The 16030-nt window shown below is 42.6% G+C and overlaps 2 protein-coding genes across 2 annotated transcripts in view; one reads left to right on the top strand and one right to left on the bottom strand.

The window, feature by feature from the left end:
- LOC111157223 (MCTS1, re-initiation and release factor) overlaps nt 1–16030 on the bottom strand; it is a 110689-nt gene that overhangs the window by 30685 nt on the left and 63974 nt on the right. Inside the window, exons 2-4 of the mRNA XM_022518514.1 lie at nt 14830–14934; nt 13746–13880; nt 13115–13177 (exon numbers count right to left, since the gene is read on the bottom strand). Coding sequence (XP_022374222.1) covers nt 13115–13177; nt 13746–13880; nt 14830–14934 — 303 coding nt within the window. The remainder of the gene's footprint in view (nt 1–13114; nt 13178–13745; nt 13881–14829; nt 14935–16030) is intronic.
- LOC111157314 (cullin 4B) overlaps nt 13729–16030 on the top strand; it is a 37743-nt gene continuing 35441 nt past the window's right edge. The window contains exons 1-2 of the mRNA XM_022518619.1: nt 13729–13798; nt 14557–15099. Coding sequence (XP_022374327.1) covers nt 13771–13798; nt 14557–15099 — 571 coding nt within the window. The 5' untranslated portion in view covers nt 13729–13770. The remainder of the gene's footprint in view (nt 13799–14556; nt 15100–16030) is intronic.

The raw sequence follows: 16030 nt of genomic DNA, 5'->3' as shown, positions 1-16030 counted from the left end.
CTGGGGCTCCAACCCACAACCCCAAAATCAAGAGCCCGAGGCTGGCTGAGGCTGGCTGGCCTTGGTTTTTCTAGACAAAGGACCAGGAAAGGTGTGACCCGGCAAGACAGAAAATTTTAGATAGATCTCCTTTAGCTAAATGCCACGGAAAAAAACCTATGGCTTCACCCTCACCCACGTCAGCAATGAGCAGAGTGGGGAGTCTAGGCGTCCACCCTTGCAGGTTTGTAATGAGGCTCCCATCCTTACCCACTTGCCCCACCCCTCGCGCCTCAGGGGAGACCACCTGAGGAGCTTGACGCCCCCTCCCCCCACCTCTGCCCCCCACCCCCCACGTGGTGACAGAGACGACACAGCGGAGAGTCAGGATTTCAGTCACTGTAGGTTTTGCACAGAACAACCTACTGATGTTCCCTGAGTGGTATTTTTAAAGACAGAGAAACTCGGGACTTTAAGAAACGTATCAATATCAGCGGGCAGCCTGGGTGGCTCAATCCGTTGACAAACGCATCAGTTACCAGACACATAGAGAGTTTTCTGGTTTCGCTTTTGGCGCCAACTAGGCCCCTGTTACGTGAGTGGGGTTTTCCCTGAAGGGATTGGTCAGATCCGCTGTCAATCAAGGATGAGCCTCCTTGAAAACCGTTAAACACACCGGAACTCCAGGTTGGGTGGGCAGAACGTAGCCAGAAAGCCCACCAGTTGCTAGCTTGACTAACGGCTGCTGGTGGCCAATTGTCCTACATATTCCAAGCTGGCGGGTTCCAATCATAATAGATGGAACGGCGGTAACCACAGCAAATCCTCTTGGTCCTGGGACGGTGAGTTAAACAGCCCCTCAGAGATGGTGGAAAGCAGAGAGGGTATCCTTTAGGAGTTTACTGGCTTGAGATCCTGTCTTCGAGCCAAGAGACCCGAAGCCAAGGCTCGCCTTTGGCAATTTTAAGTTATTATGCTGTACTTCTTTTCGTTATTCCCCAACATTTAAAGGAGGTATGTTGCCACAGAAGTTACAGCCTTTACTCACTAGCGATATGGAGAAGTTAAGGAAAAGTATGTTAGAGCCATGGTTACCCGCTGAGAGAAAATTCTCACCCAGGTGGTGACCATGATGGGGCGGGGACCCCAACAACCGTGGCTCTGTAGCCCGATGAAGAGGCCAATATAGAAGATAGAGACCTGGTTCGGATTGCAGTGAGATTAATGAGACTCTCCGAAATAGCAGGAGGACACCCTGATGGGAGTCCGTTGGCCTTGAAGCCGCTCGTGGGTGGGACGGGGGTGGGCAGTGAATGGGGGGGGCACCAGCCATAGTAATTTAAGAGGGCATGGCGGATTTCCAATTTAAGATGTTAGCCTGAATAATTGTGCTTTTTTTCCCCTAAGTTAGCACTAAATGAAATTAGAAAACTAGGGGCGCCTGGGTAGCTCAGTGGTTAAAGCCTTTGCCTTCGGCTCAGGTCATGATCTCAGGGTCCTAGGATCAAGTCCCGCATCGGGCTCTCTGCTCAGCAGGGAGCCTGCTTCCTCCTGTCTTTCTCTGCCTGCCTCTCTGCCTACTTGTGATCTGTCAAATAAATAAAAAAATCTTTTAAAAAAAGAAAACTAAATATTAGAGCTGTAACCATAAGGGATAATAGGTAAGGGTGTGATTAGCTGGCCAAAATTGTAGGATTTTCTTGAAGTTATGAAACAAATAGGATGCAATTGATTGAGAAGCCAGAGTCAATGAATCCAGAAAACTGATCAGATATGGGAGTGGACTGCTGTAAACATGAATTCTGTTTTTTAATGTAGCCTTTCACAGACAGACTATGTCACAGTCCTCAGAATCGGGGAATGCGAATGAAGATGCAGCCATCTCAGAAGATAATGGTGAGTAAATGAACTAGTAAAAGTGAAATACAGAGTTAAATACAAATAATTGTTAAGAATACATCTAAGAAGGAGTGCCTGGCTAGTTCAGTCTGTAGAGCACTAAGCTCTTGATCTCAGGTAGTGAGTTCCAGTCCCACTTTGGGCATAGAGCTTACTTAATAAAAAAAAAAAAAAAGAATTGGGACACCTGGGTGGCTCAGTCAGTTAAGCCTCTGACTTGATCTCAGCTCAAGTCTTGATCTCAAGCTCCTGAGTTACTGCCCTGCCTTGTGCTCCACGTGGAGCCCAACTTAAAAAAAAAAAAAAAAGAAAATCAAGCACAATGAAACCATTCATATGAAAAATTAATAGCAAGGTGGAAATAAATTTCTGGAGAGAGGATGGTGGTAAAGAGAGCATTTCTGCTTTGTCATGGTTGTTTTACAGTGAGAATGAATTCATGTTTATTTTGGCAAAAAACCTGGAAGTTTGATAATGTTTAGTGTTGCTGATGGTGTGGGCAATCAGCAGTCATTCTGAAGGTGAGAGTGTATGTACTACATTTCTGAAAAGTAAGATGGCAATCTATCAAAATTTCCCTTGGTTCTACTTCAAATATATCCTCAGAAATACTTTTCCACGTGCATAAAGATTTATATTACAGGATGTTCATTGCTGTGTATTTGTAGTGGAAAAAAACTGGAAATAACCAAATATCCAAAAATAAGAGAGTGGTTAAATAAGAATGGTATGTCTTTACTATGAAATAGTTTGCAGCCCTTAAAGAGAGTGAGATTTCTATGTACTGTCATGGAAAGATCTCCAAAGTATATTAAGTTTAAAAAGCAAATTGTAGAGCCAAATGTATAGTAATGATACCATTAAAAAATACCAAAGCTCCCTATTTGTATATATACAAATATATGTACACAAATGCTGAGGAATGCTATGCACCAAATCTAACAATGAAGGGAATTTTTATTGTATATTCTTCTATATATCTTTTTTAAAAATTATTTATTTATTTGACAGAGAGAGATCACAAATAGGCAGAGAGGCAGGCAGAGTGAGAGGGGGGAAGCAGGTTCACCGCTGAGCAGAGAGCCCAATGCGGGGCTCGATCCCAGGACCCCGGGATCACAACCTGAGCTGAAGGCAGAGGCTTTAATCCACTCAGCCACCCAGGTGCCCCTTCTATATATCTTTTTTACAGGAACGTGTTTGTAAGTGAATTGTATAAGTTAACAAAACTGAAAGATAACCAATAATAGAATTTAGTGTGTAGAAGTTTGCAACTACTAATAGTTGAAAAAAAGGTAAAAAGGAAATTAAGTCAATCCAGTAAGGGAGAAAAGAAACAATAAAGCGATAGCTAGATTTTTGTAAGTGATAGGAGTATGTGTATTCATATATAGTATACTATGCTGCCCTTAAGAGTGGTAAGGCAGATTTATGTATACTGACAAGGAAAGATGTCCTTGATATAATAGTAAACAAAATAAAGTCACAGAACAATTCATATAAGTATGATCTATTTTTTTAAAGCAGTATGTTGCTAAATGTATCAAAAAAGACTTTAGGGGCACCTAGGTGGCTCAGTTAAATGTCTGCCTTCAACTCAGGTCATGATCCCAGGGTCCTGGGATTGAGCCCCACGTTGGGCTCCCTGCTCAGCAGAGTCTGTTTCTTCCTCTCCCTTTGCCCCTACACCTGCTTGGGCTCTCTCTCTCTTAAATAGATAAATAAAATATTTTTTAAAAGAAAAAGATTTTATTTTAAAAAGATTTTTATTTACTTATTTGACAGAGAGAGAGAACACAAACAGGGCAAATGGTAGAGGGAGAAGCAGGCTTCCCGATGAGCGGGGAGCATGACTTGGTGCTTGACTCGGCGGGGCTCGACGCCGGGCTCGACACCCAGCTCAATACAGGGCTTGATCCCAGGACGCTGGGATCATGACCTGAGCCAAAGGCAGACCCTTAACGACCGAGCCACCCAGGCACCCTAAGATAAAGACTTTAATTAGCAAACTATTAACTGAAGTTAGCTTTAGGGAATGGGTTTAGTTAGGGAACAGAAAGGGGAGGTATCACCTTATTTTGTGGTTAAAGGTTCTTGAGACCTGGACATCTCACAAAGAGGGAAAGAGGCAGAGGGAGAGGGAGAAGCAGACTCACCACTGAGCTGGCAGCCCAGGGTGGGGCTTGATCCCAGGACCTGGGGATCATGACCTGAGCCAAAGGCAGATGCTTAACCATCTGAGCTACCCAGGCACCCTGAGACCTGGACATCTCTAAATGTACAGCTGATCATATTATTTCCTTCCCTGCTTGAAGCCCTTCAGTGGTTACCCATGACATACTGGATCAAATCCAAACTCTGGAGCATGGCATGTAATGTATATCTGAACTCTGCCTGCCTCTTTGTCTTCATCTCTCACCATCCCTCCATCAAAGCCTACTGCACATCAGTGTCACAGTGTGGTAATACCTGCATTTGCTTAAATGGGCCATGATTTTTCTCATAGATCCATACGTTTGTACACACTGTTCCCTTTTCCAAGTAACCCATAGGTTTCCAGATCTTGCCATCCCGATACTACAAACTAAGTTCAGATCCGTATAATTAATAAACAATTACAATAACTCTTTAAGTCCCCATCTTGCGGACCATGGAAAGTCTGTTCTTTCACCAGGTTGCATGGGGATTCCACCAGGTTCCCAATGGAATCCATGAGAAATGCCTAAATATTCCAAAAATCAATCCCAGTTGTCATGTGCCATCTCTGCAAGCTATTCTTTCTCCAAACTGCTATGCTCTAGCGTTCAACAAGTCACCACTTGGTCTTTATACTTTATTATTATTATTATTTTTAAACTGCCTTTTTGGGACACCTGGGTTGCTCAGTGGATCTCTATGCCCAACATGAGGCTTGAACTCACAGAGTCGCATTCTCTACGGATTACGCCAGACAGGCATTCTGGTGCCTACACTTTAAACAAACTTATTATGGGGCACCTGGGTCTCAGTCGGTTAGATGTCTGACTCTTGATCTCAGCCCAGATCTCGATCTCACAGTCATGAGTTCAAGCCCCATGTGGAGCCTACTTAAAAAAAAATAATAAAAATAAAAAATGTTATTATATAATTTTAATACATACAGAAGAACATATGTAACATGTAATTTATGGAGCATAATAAGAAAACAAACACCCATGAACCCACCGTCAACCTAAGAACTAGAAATATTACCAATGCTTTTGAATCTACCTAAATTCTCCCCCTTGCTTACCCCAGAGCAATCCCCTATCCTGGATTTTGTGTTTATTTTTTCCCTTCTATATTTTAAGGTTTTACCATATTTTTATATGGTAAAATATAATTTTACCACATTTTACCAAATATGGTACCAAATTACCAAATATGGTAAAACTTACAGTTTTACCATATTTTCTACCCCTTATTTTGGAGCTTTACAAGAAGTTATCAACTGCATATATTCTGTAATTATTGCTTTTTTCTTGTAATTATTTTTGTGATTTATGCACATAGCTGTAATTAATTTTTTTAAAGATTTTATTTATTTGACAGAGAGATCACAAGTAGGCAGAGAGAGAGGCAGAGAGAGAGGAAGGGAAGCAGGCTCCCCGCCTAGCAGAGAGCCCGATGCGGGGCTCAATCCCAGTTCCCTGGGATCATGACCCTAGCTGAAGGCAGAGGCTTCAACCCACTGAGCCACCCAGGTGCCCCTGTAATTAATTTTTCAATGTTGTGTAGTATTTCATTGTGTGACTATACCCCAATTTATTTAGTCATTCTATCAAAGAATACTCTCTTGCTGTTTTCTGAGGTCTGTATCAAAGGTGATACAGGCTAGGAACAGAAAATCCTTAGTGTGTTGTGCCACCACTATACAGTCTCCATATATCTATTATTAGCACTTAGTATATTCGAGGGCAAAGGTCAGCATTTCTTTTTTCTGTAAAGGACTGGACAGGAAATATTTTAGGCTCTTGCTGGCCCTATGGTCTGTCCCAACTACCGAACTCTGTTGTTTTAGCACAAAAGCAGCCACAAAAAATATGTAGATGAATGAGTATGTCAGTATTCCAATAAAACTTAATTTAAAAAAAAAGATTTCATTATTTCAGTGAGTGAGAGAGAGAAAGGGTGAAGTGGTGAAGGGCAGAGGGAGAGGGAGAGAAACTTAAGCAGACTCCATACTGAGCATAGAGCCCGATGCGGGGATCAGTCTCTCGACCCTGAGATCAGATCTGAGCTGAAACCAAGAGTCAGATGCCAAACAGACTATGCCACCCAGAAGCCCCTCCAATAAAACTTTCTTTATCAAATAGGCAGCTGACTGGGTTCATTCCACTGACTGTCCTTTCTCAAATTCTGCTCTAGTTCATCTGAATTCTGGTAGCATTGTCCAGTATTGTGGTCACATGTGCATCTCATTTCTTTCTCATTACCCTATTTCCCATGCTTATCTGTCCCCATGCACACTCTCCCCCCAACCTCCAACTCCTGAACCAGTGTGGCTCAAAGCAAGAATTATCATCAGTAGCCACAGCTCCAACGGCAAGTATGGGATAGGAGGAAGGCCTGGTACTAAGAGGCCTAAGCATTATTATACCAGTTTGAGACTGGGATGCTGCCTTGATTTCCCTCCTTAACACTCCATGGGTTTCAGTTAAGACAAACTATTCCCTGAGAACTAGTTTCCTTGCAGATCCTGCATATGTCTTGGTCTTTCTCACCTTCAGGATTTATTTATTTTTTTTAACTTTTTTTTTAAGATTTTGTTTATTTATTTGACAGAGATCTCAAGTAGGCAGAGAGGCAGGCAGAGAGAGAGGAGGAAGCAGGCTCCCTGCTGAGCAGAGAGCCCGATGTGGGGCTCGATCCCAGGACCCAGAAATCATGGCCTGAGCCGAAGGCAGAGGCTTTAACCCACTGACCCACCGAGGCGCCCCTCACCTTCAGGATTTAAACCCGCACCCTGTTTTCCTTCTTTGTGCCCCCTGCCCCCTCCCACTCTTCTTGCCTGGTTAATTCCCACTTACCCTCACAGATTTAAATTGAATTACTTTCTCTGGAAGCTATTATTTTCTCTGGAAGCAATTTTATAACTCCCCACCCCCACTTTTTCTCTACCCTACCCCACCCCACCTTCCTAGGCTGTGCAGGTGTTCCTGTGTTCCTGTAGCAGCTTTTATCAGTCTGTCCTCTAATTTTCTGCCTCACCCACTAGGCCAATTGAGAACTGTTTGAGGGCAAGGGTTGTCTGTGTATACTCAATGAGTGGGTCAAAACGGGTCCTCAGGCAAGGCTTGTTCAGTGTTTGTCGGGATTTGGCTAATAGAGGGAGCTGGTTTCTACCTCTGGTGAAGATCAGCCATTGGCTGAGCGTCCAGCCAAAGAATGGACTGATTCTGATTCTCTAGAGCAAATTGCTACTGTCTCCTTGAATGTTCATTGCTTGATGCTGGGTCCTGCCTGAACTGAATCCAATCTTGGTCTCCTATTGGGCATTATGATTTGGGTCATCTCAGTAAAGGAGTAATTTTTTATTCCTCCTTTTTTTTTTCTCTCCTGGTGAGTGGGGCTCTGAATGTCTTTTCCTAACTTGACTATTACTTGAGACAATTTTATGGCATGTCTTGTTACTAAACTGGAAATTATGGGGAGTGCCATATTTGGATTTAGAGAAGAAGTGAGTTTGGTTTAAGTCTGCGTGCTTTTTGTTTTTGGCAAGTCATTTGAACCTCCTTCCCTGAGCCTGTTTCTCATCTGTAAAATGGGGATGGCACCTGACCTATCTCACTGTGGTTATGAGGATAAAATAAGATTGTGTGTGAAAGTGCTTTGAAAAACTGTAAAATCAACCACAAATGGAATTTTGTATTAGTTCTGTATTCCCTTATGACATCTAGCACCATGCCTTGCCCAGAGTAGTTGCTCAATACATTTTTGTTGAATGACCAAATGAATTGGCAAGAAAAATAATGCTATTGGTGGGAATAAAGGACATTTAATGGAATCAGGAAAAACAGAGCACTTGGCAATAGAAACATCCATATGGTGAATAAATAAGAGTTGGGCATTTATAGATAGCATCAAATCTACATCCCCAATGTCTGGTAATTGTTTTGCTTATAAAAAATATTTAAATTTCTTTGAATAAGCTTTTGGCAGCTGAGATAAACTTGACTAGATCTTAAATATGCAGTCATCACAAAGCAGGATTGGCCCCAGGCAATACTGTGAGGTCAGCAAAATGTACTCTCAGAAATCTTACCTCCCTTGATGGTAACTTTACCCCTCACAACCCCCATCGTAAGGCCTAGTCCAAGTTCTGTTTACCTCCGGGCACTTAGGACTTTTGTATTATCCTTTGTTCAAGGAGCATTCACCTTAAAGGGTCAGGAACTGAGCCTCCCTGACTCATTTGTATTTCAAAAAAAAGGAGTCTGGGAGGAGGAGACTATTTTTATCAAAAGGAATGAATAAATAATTGTGAAATTTCTGGCATTAAAGGGTACGTGGGCTTATCAGCCTCATTCAAATCATGACGGATCTTAGTTCACCTACGGCTAGGGTCTCAGTCTTGGAGGTATGTAGTTCACCCTGGGAACTTCTTAGAAATAATGATAATCGAGGGGCACCTGGGTGGCTCAGCTGTTAAGTGTCTGCCTTCAGTCCCATCGTGATCCCAGGGTCCTGGGATGGAGCCCCACATCGGGCTCCCTGCTTGGCGGGAAGCCTGCTTCTTCCTCTCACACTCCCCTTACTTGTGTTCCCTCTCTCACTGTATCTCTGTCTAATAAATAAATAAAATCTTTTTAAAAAAAGAAAGTGATAGTTGAGGCCCTTACTCAGAGGAGCTGGGAACCACTGATTTAAGCCTAAAATGGCCTTGCTCTTGCGAAAAAGAAAAGCAAAATGCCATTGGAAGATCAAATCTTAAAGCACGGTGGGAGGGACTGTGAGAGTCATTGATAAAGTGAAGGGAAGGTTAAAAATAGGCCCAACTACTCCACAATAAGCAAGTGCTAGGCAGCACCAAAGGAAGTAATCTGTGGCTGATCTAGTCTTCCACCCCAAACCTCCAAGGAAAACTGCCTGGCCCTAACTGTTAGTCCTTAAATCTGCTTTCCAGATGGTTCCCAGTTATGACTATAGGTAAAGTCTCTGAACTAAGGGGCTAAGTCTTCAAATGTTTGATGTACCCAAGTCAGTAAGTTGTCAGTTGATATTTTATGTAGAAGATAAATGATTTTGTTAAAAATATGACATCTGTGTTATTTATTTACATTGTACTGCGCACCATGGGTTTAGCATTTGTTATCAAGTTCCTTGCTTTAAATTCTACGATGGGCAAAAGGTGAATTCACCTTGTGTAGCTGGATCATCTTTGCTTAAGCTCTGACCTCAGTCATCCCCTAACCACCCCTAGCCACCCCTGCTGTTGATAGCATCACAAAGCCCTCATTATGACGTCACACTGGCTCCCTCACCGCAGCTTGCTTTGCCTTTTCTGTCTTTCCCTGCTTCAGAGATGGTCCTTCAGAAAGACAGATAGGGAGCATGGACTACCTTTCACCCACCAGCTGTGTTTTCTAGACACATCCCTAAACAATGCTTGCTGGAGAAACATTTTTAGTATTCTAAGCAAGCAGTGTCTCCTATTTCTAAGGAAAATCCCATCTGTGGATAGCAAGGCTTCTGTGTCCATTGACAAGCCCCTGCTCCGAGATGTCTGAAGACTCAGAATCAAGCACCTCGGGGAATCCCCGTGATCAAAAGAAGGAAACAGGTCAAATTCTTTTTTAGAGACATGACTGCTGAAATAGGGGAATGGACATAAGAAAAATTAGTCCTGTCTTTGTATTTCTTCCTGTATGTGTATATTTACCTTTATAAATAGCTACATATTTTATTTGCTTGATTAAAAGAATACCAATAATAACTATACTTCATCTGGCAGCACTGTAAAGTTTAATTAATGTTTCTAAGGTATGAGTTGAACTCACAAGATGAAAGTTTCTATATATGGAATATGTGTTAAGTGCCCAATCTGGTTTAGTCTGATAATGGCCATAATTGTATGGTGTCCTACATAGCATGTCTTGATTATTGTGGTTTCAGTGAGTTCAACCTTGAGAAATGTATTTTAATGTTGAGAATTTGTTTGACGTTGGTTGACAAATGTTTAGGTGTATAGAATATATATGCTTCTGTTTTAATTAGCCCAATTATTTTATTCTTGATTTACAAGATGTTTTACAAAGAAACATGGAAGGTTTTACTTCTTTTTAAATTGGTCCAAGGGTCCAAGAAGGCACAAAGGTCTGGCCCTCACACATCATATAGTCATATCTAAGTTGGTTTGTGCCACAAAATCTAAATGTTAAATTTAAAAAATCATTATGAAAATTACATATCCATATTAAGATGTGCTAAATATGTGAGACATGCTAAATATTTTGTGACCTGGCACAAAATAAAATAAGGTTGTTAGGATATCAAAAGAAGATTACTATTAGTCGCCAAGATAAAAAAGAAAAATATTTTTTCCACAAAACTCATTTAAGGATATTTCATGGAAAACTTAAATAATAAGTTAGACTACCAGGTTATTCAAAGTGAGCTAGCACTTAAGAGCCAAGGATCTGTGCTTTTAGAGACAACATATAACTTGGAAGACTGAAGGCCTTAGATAATCATGTTGGATTGGGAGATATTATTATTATTAGAATGTAGTTGAATATTAACTCTCAACTATACTTTATGTTAGTATGAAAGTTTATCTTTGAATGGCAAAAGCAGTTTTCTGTCCATTCCCTTTCAGCTATAGTAATATTTGTAATTTTAAAAATATCTAGTACTTTTATATATCCTTTAAGAAATATCATTACATGAATTAGAACAGGCCTCATTTTTTTTAGTCTTGAGAAGTCTTTGGTTAAATTGCCAATCCTTCTAGAAAAAGTATCAATTTGAGCCATTATCAGCAGGCCCAGCCATACACTCTTCCAAGGAGTATAACTATACAAATTAGAACAACCCTGTTCATTAAATCTGGAAAATTAGCCAGTTAATCCTCCCCTGTAAAGACATGGCATTATTTTTAGTCTCGTTCAAAGAGATACTCAATTCGATAAGTATCTACTCTGCATTTACAGTTATTCAGCATTGTGTGAAATATGAGACACGACAAAGGAGGATTTAATGTTTTAGGATAAGAGTGACAGTCTCATTTTAGGCAGCAAGAACAAAATGGTATATTCAAAACACATAGTAGTCCATCTTCCCCCTTTTTCAGTGTCTAACACAGTTCTCTGTGGCCCTAGGGCTTAAGTCCATCAGAGCCTTGCTCTCAGCCAATTGTCACCAAACAGCACAAAGCTGGTAGTGGCTCAAGGTGGTACCTCTTTCTAGGAGAATTTGTATTTTTTTTAAAGATTTTATTTATTTATTTGACAGACAGAGATCACAAGCAGGCAGAAAGGGCAGACTGGGGAGGGGGAGCAGGCTCCCGGCTGAGCAGAGAGCCCCACTTGGGGCTCAATCCCAGGGTCCTGAGGTAATAATCCCAGAGTCCTGAGATCATAATACCAGGGCCCTGAGATCAGGACTTGAGCTGAAGGCAGAGGCTCAACCCACTGAGCCACCCAGGCGCCTCTAGGAGGATTTGCATTTTAACCAAGGACTTTTGAAGACCTAAAACTTTAAAAATAAATGAATAAAAAGTGGGCTTGTATAAACAGCTAGAAAATGGATTTATTCTTAGAGTTCTGATGTGTCTATCACAAACTATACAATAGAAACTGCTTTTACACCACCCACCATCCTGTTACTCCCCTGCTTTTACTAGCCCAGCCTGTTCCCTCCTTTCCTTGCTATCTACCCTAGGGTACAGGGTAGACCAGATTTTTGGCTTTGTGTGCCAGAGGAGGGAAGGAAACATTCTTCCTCTACCCTTCAAGGTCTTCCATCTGGATTAAGAATTAAATTTACATGAGATAGATTAATAGGAGGGAAAAACCAAAGTTTTATTACGTGGGCACAGAGGCCTAATAATAAAATTGAGACCTCAAGAAATGACTAACACAGGCAGTTTCTATACATTTTAGACAATGAGACAACAAATTTGTGAGGAATTGACAGGATAAAGAAAACAGGTGTTTGGGAGCTTTAATTAGTAGGGAATTCTAAGCAAAATTTAGACTGAGGTAAATTAGAAAAATATTTCTGCAGCTTTCTCAGCATTAAAGTCTCTGTCTCTGGTGATAAGAATTTTTTTTAATATCATAGTACAGGGAGGATATTTTTCTTATGGGGAATTTGTTTCTTTATTTCAGTGGGACAGCAGGGGGTCTTCCTGTCCTTGCACCAGTTGCTTCCTAAGTAGCTTCGATTCAAAATAACCAGTATGCTATTGTTACATTTTGGGCAACCTGCTCTGGCCCCTACCCAGGCACTCTTGAGCTTCATTTTCCTTACTTCCAACTAGACATCTTACTTTCTAGCTTCGCTACACTTTCAGTGTTTCCATGAACAGGCCAGACCATTACACAACTCCCTGCTTTGCCCATTTCCACTGCCCAGAATGCCTTTCACATTCTCCCCTCTTGTCTTTTTGGCAATTCCCACTTTGGGACCCAGCATAAACAATTCCTCTGTGAAACTGACTATTCCATAATTCCTCCAAATCTTTTGATTCATCTGTTTCCAGAGCACTTTGTACATCTGTTACAGAACTGTTACAGAAATTAGTTTTGAAACTGTCTTCCCTTACTGGCTTCTCAATGGCAGGGACCTGGGTATAGTGTGTGGCATAAACTCTTTCAGTATATGCCTGTTTAATGTTTCTGCAGTTAGAATGATCAACAGGTTGGCAGATCTAGTTTTATTTGACATTGTGCTGCCCCCCCATGCCCTCGGGTTAAATTTAGGCAGGAAATTTACAAGGTTTCTTGTTGCTAACTTAACCAAATTTAGAGGTTTGTTCTTATGAGTTATCCATTTTGAAATTTGAGCTTGTGTAATACATTGGTAGAAAACATTGATTTTTGCCAATGTCATTCTCCTAAAATGTGTTCTTCCAGGATGAACTGAGATTTGGTAAAAGTGGCTATGTTTACCCTGTAAATTGCTGGATTGATGACGGAGATCAGGGTTGGGCTTGGTACTGGGAAGTGTGTGTGTGTGTGTGTGTGTGTGTGTGTTGGGGGGAGGTGTTAGTTACCTTCCTGTTTCTTGGGCCTTAGAATGCACCCGTAACTCTGGCCAGCCATCTTAGAAAATGCTCCTGTTAGGAAGGTAAAAAGATTTGCAGCTACATTACTGAGAAAGGTATCAAAACTCAGGCCCTATTCATATTGGATCAGGGGTGTCTTTGACATAATTTATAGCTCAATCAAAGCAAAAACTCATTTTCTTTGTATCTTAAGATCTTTTTCTTTTTCTTTTCTATTTTAACATGACATTTCTGCTTAGCACCAGGCATAATGCCATGATTATGTTTTCCTCCATTTCGGGTTACTCCCCTTGCCTTACAACCCCTCCTTATTCCTTTATCTCTTTCAAAGTTTCCATTCTCGGTTCCCTAACTTTTTACTCCCTCCCTTCCTCTCTTCCTCCTCCTCTTTTTTCCCAGCTAGCTCACCCCGCCCCTCGCCGTCATCACCTTCCCTCCCCTTCAGGCTTCTTCCCGCTGCTTCTCCCGCCACCTTCCCCCGACCCGACCCGCCTCGCCTTCAGAAAGCCCCAATCAGGAGCTCGGGAGGTGTCTCGAAAGCCCGCCCCCTCCTCCCTTTCCACTTCTCCCCCCCCCCCTTTTCTCCCTCCCCAACCCCCCCCACTCAAGTCCTGCGGACCTGGGGGCTTCGGGATCTGGGCGCTATGAAAAGTGTCTGCCCAGTCACTTCCGGTAAGGGCGCTGCAGCGCGAAGCTCCCCGCGGGACCGTTAAGGAGGGGGTGGGAGTTACCGGCGGGCCAGGGAAGGACAGTGCTGCCCGGGAAGGGGAGCGGAAGAGGGAGGGGGAAGGACAGCGAGAGCGAGGAAGGAGCACGAGTGTCTTGGGCGCCTTAGTCGCCGCTTTCCCGCCGCCTTCCCAGGAGTCAGCTCCCCCGCCCCCCGGGCGCCCGCAGTGTTTCTCTCCACCCCCCACTTCGGAGGACCGACGCTGCCCCTCCTTCGCCGCCGCGTGACCGGAAGTGGCGCCATCTTTAGCCTCTTGTGCTATTGACAATAACAAGCCCTGGTTCTCTCCCCCTCTCCCTTCCCCCTCCCCCCAACCACGGCATCTCCCCTCCCAGAGAGAGGGAGAAAAGGAGGAGGAGCTGCAGCCTCACAGACTCTCTGAGTCGCTCCTGCAGAGAGGGGGGAGAGAGACCGAAAAGCAGGGGAGGGGGACGGCACAGCCGTTTACCTGTCTGCCTCCTCATTCGCTCTCCCCCCTCGTTCTGCTCACTCCTGGTGTCAGCCTATCCGCCTTCCCAAACCCTCCCATTCCCCCGGTGTAGCCCCCCCTTCACTTTCCTTCTCGTCCTCTGTGTTTCTCCTCTCTTTCTTCCCTTCCCCCTCTAGCATTGCCACCTTCTCTCCTACACGCACGCAGGCATATAAACGTAGGTTTTTGATGCTCCTCTGCCTGTTGACCCCGCTATTTTCATGTTTCCAACAGGTTTTTCTTCCCCCAATCCCTCAGCTGCTGCTGCTGCTCAGGAGGTCAGATCTGCCACTGATGGTAATACCAGCACCACTCCGCCCACCTCTGCCAAGAAGAGAAAGTTAAACAGCAGCAGCAGTAGCGGCAGTAACAGTAGTAACGAGAGAGAAGACTTTGATTCCGCCTCTTCCTCTTCCTCCACTCCTCCTTTACAACCCAGGGATTCGGCATCCCCTTCAACCTCGTCCTTCTGCCTGGGGGTTTCAGTGGCTGCTTCCAGCCACGTACCGATACAGAAGAAGCTGCGTTTTGAAGACACCCTGGAGTTTGTAGGGTTTGATGCGAAGATGGCTGAGGAATCCTCCTCTTCTTCCTCCTCATCTTCACCAACTGCTGCAACATCTCAGCAGCAGCAACTTAAAAATAAGAGTATATTAATCTCTTCTGTGGCTTCGGTGCATCACGCAAACGGCCTAGCCAAATCTTCTGCCACCACTTCTAGCTTTGCTAACAGCAAGCCTGGCTCTGCTAAGAAGTTAGTGATCAAGAACTTTAAAGGTAACCAAGGCCAAAATCCATAATCACCTACTAAGGATTTGACACTTGAGCGGTCACGTGCTCTATTTATGTTAATATATTAAACAGTATAGAGGTGGCCTAATGTTTTATGCATAATCAATGAGGTGGAGGGAGGTCCTTTTTTGGGTGGAGGGTTCATTTTCCGGGGGTGGTTAGTATTCTTGTGCTGAAGCATACACCGAATGTTTCTGTGCAATATTTTGATATCTGGCTCAGCTTATATCTGATCTGTTATTATAACATTGACAATCAATATGATTGATCTGGATTATACAGGTGAGAAGTTTGTATTCTAAAGAGGTTTATTTATTTCAGGTGCATAGTGAGCCCAGGCACTAATGGGATTTTTATTTTTATGCTTCGGTAGGCCACATTCTCTAGTCCCTAGAAATGCAGGTAGCAATGGTGATCTTTTCATGCTCAATGATGATTTATAGTTAGATTGATAATGTTGGGTACTATATTCTTGAAACTCATTGTATAAGCAGTATTTGGAGAAAAACATTTATGATCTCTGCATTTCTTTTCAAAGGTAAGGTTTGGAAGTGAAAAATACTGTGTACACAGAAGTAGTAACTCTGTGTACAGTAGTCTAAAGATAGGAACAATTACTACATCTATTTTTTTTTCACTAAAATGGGTTTCAAAGTACTGACCTGCAGTTTTTAGGAAAATTCGTTCATTTTATGTTTGAGGTACGTGATTTAGAGTATTATGAATGTATTGATGCATAGAAAATCAACAGTTTTTAAAATGTAAGTGAGCTGAATTACTTTTTTCTGTTGACTGTTTCTATTTTTCTGACTTAGTTTTTCAGCATCCTTAACTGGTAGGTAATAGATGATGTTTATTAAATGGAGAAGTAAATGAATGAACTGAAGTAATATTTACCAGATAAGTGCCTTGTGGC

Source organism: Enhydra lutris, unplaced genomic scaffold (assembly GCF_002288905.1).
Source record: "Enhydra lutris kenyoni isolate GAN:26980312 unplaced genomic scaffold, ASM228890v2 scaffoldscaffold53, whole genome shotgun sequence".
In the NCBI taxonomy this organism is placed as follows: domain Eukaryota; kingdom Metazoa; phylum Chordata; class Mammalia; order Carnivora; family Mustelidae; genus Enhydra; species Enhydra lutris.
This window is presented reverse-complemented; position numbering and strand designations above follow the sequence as displayed.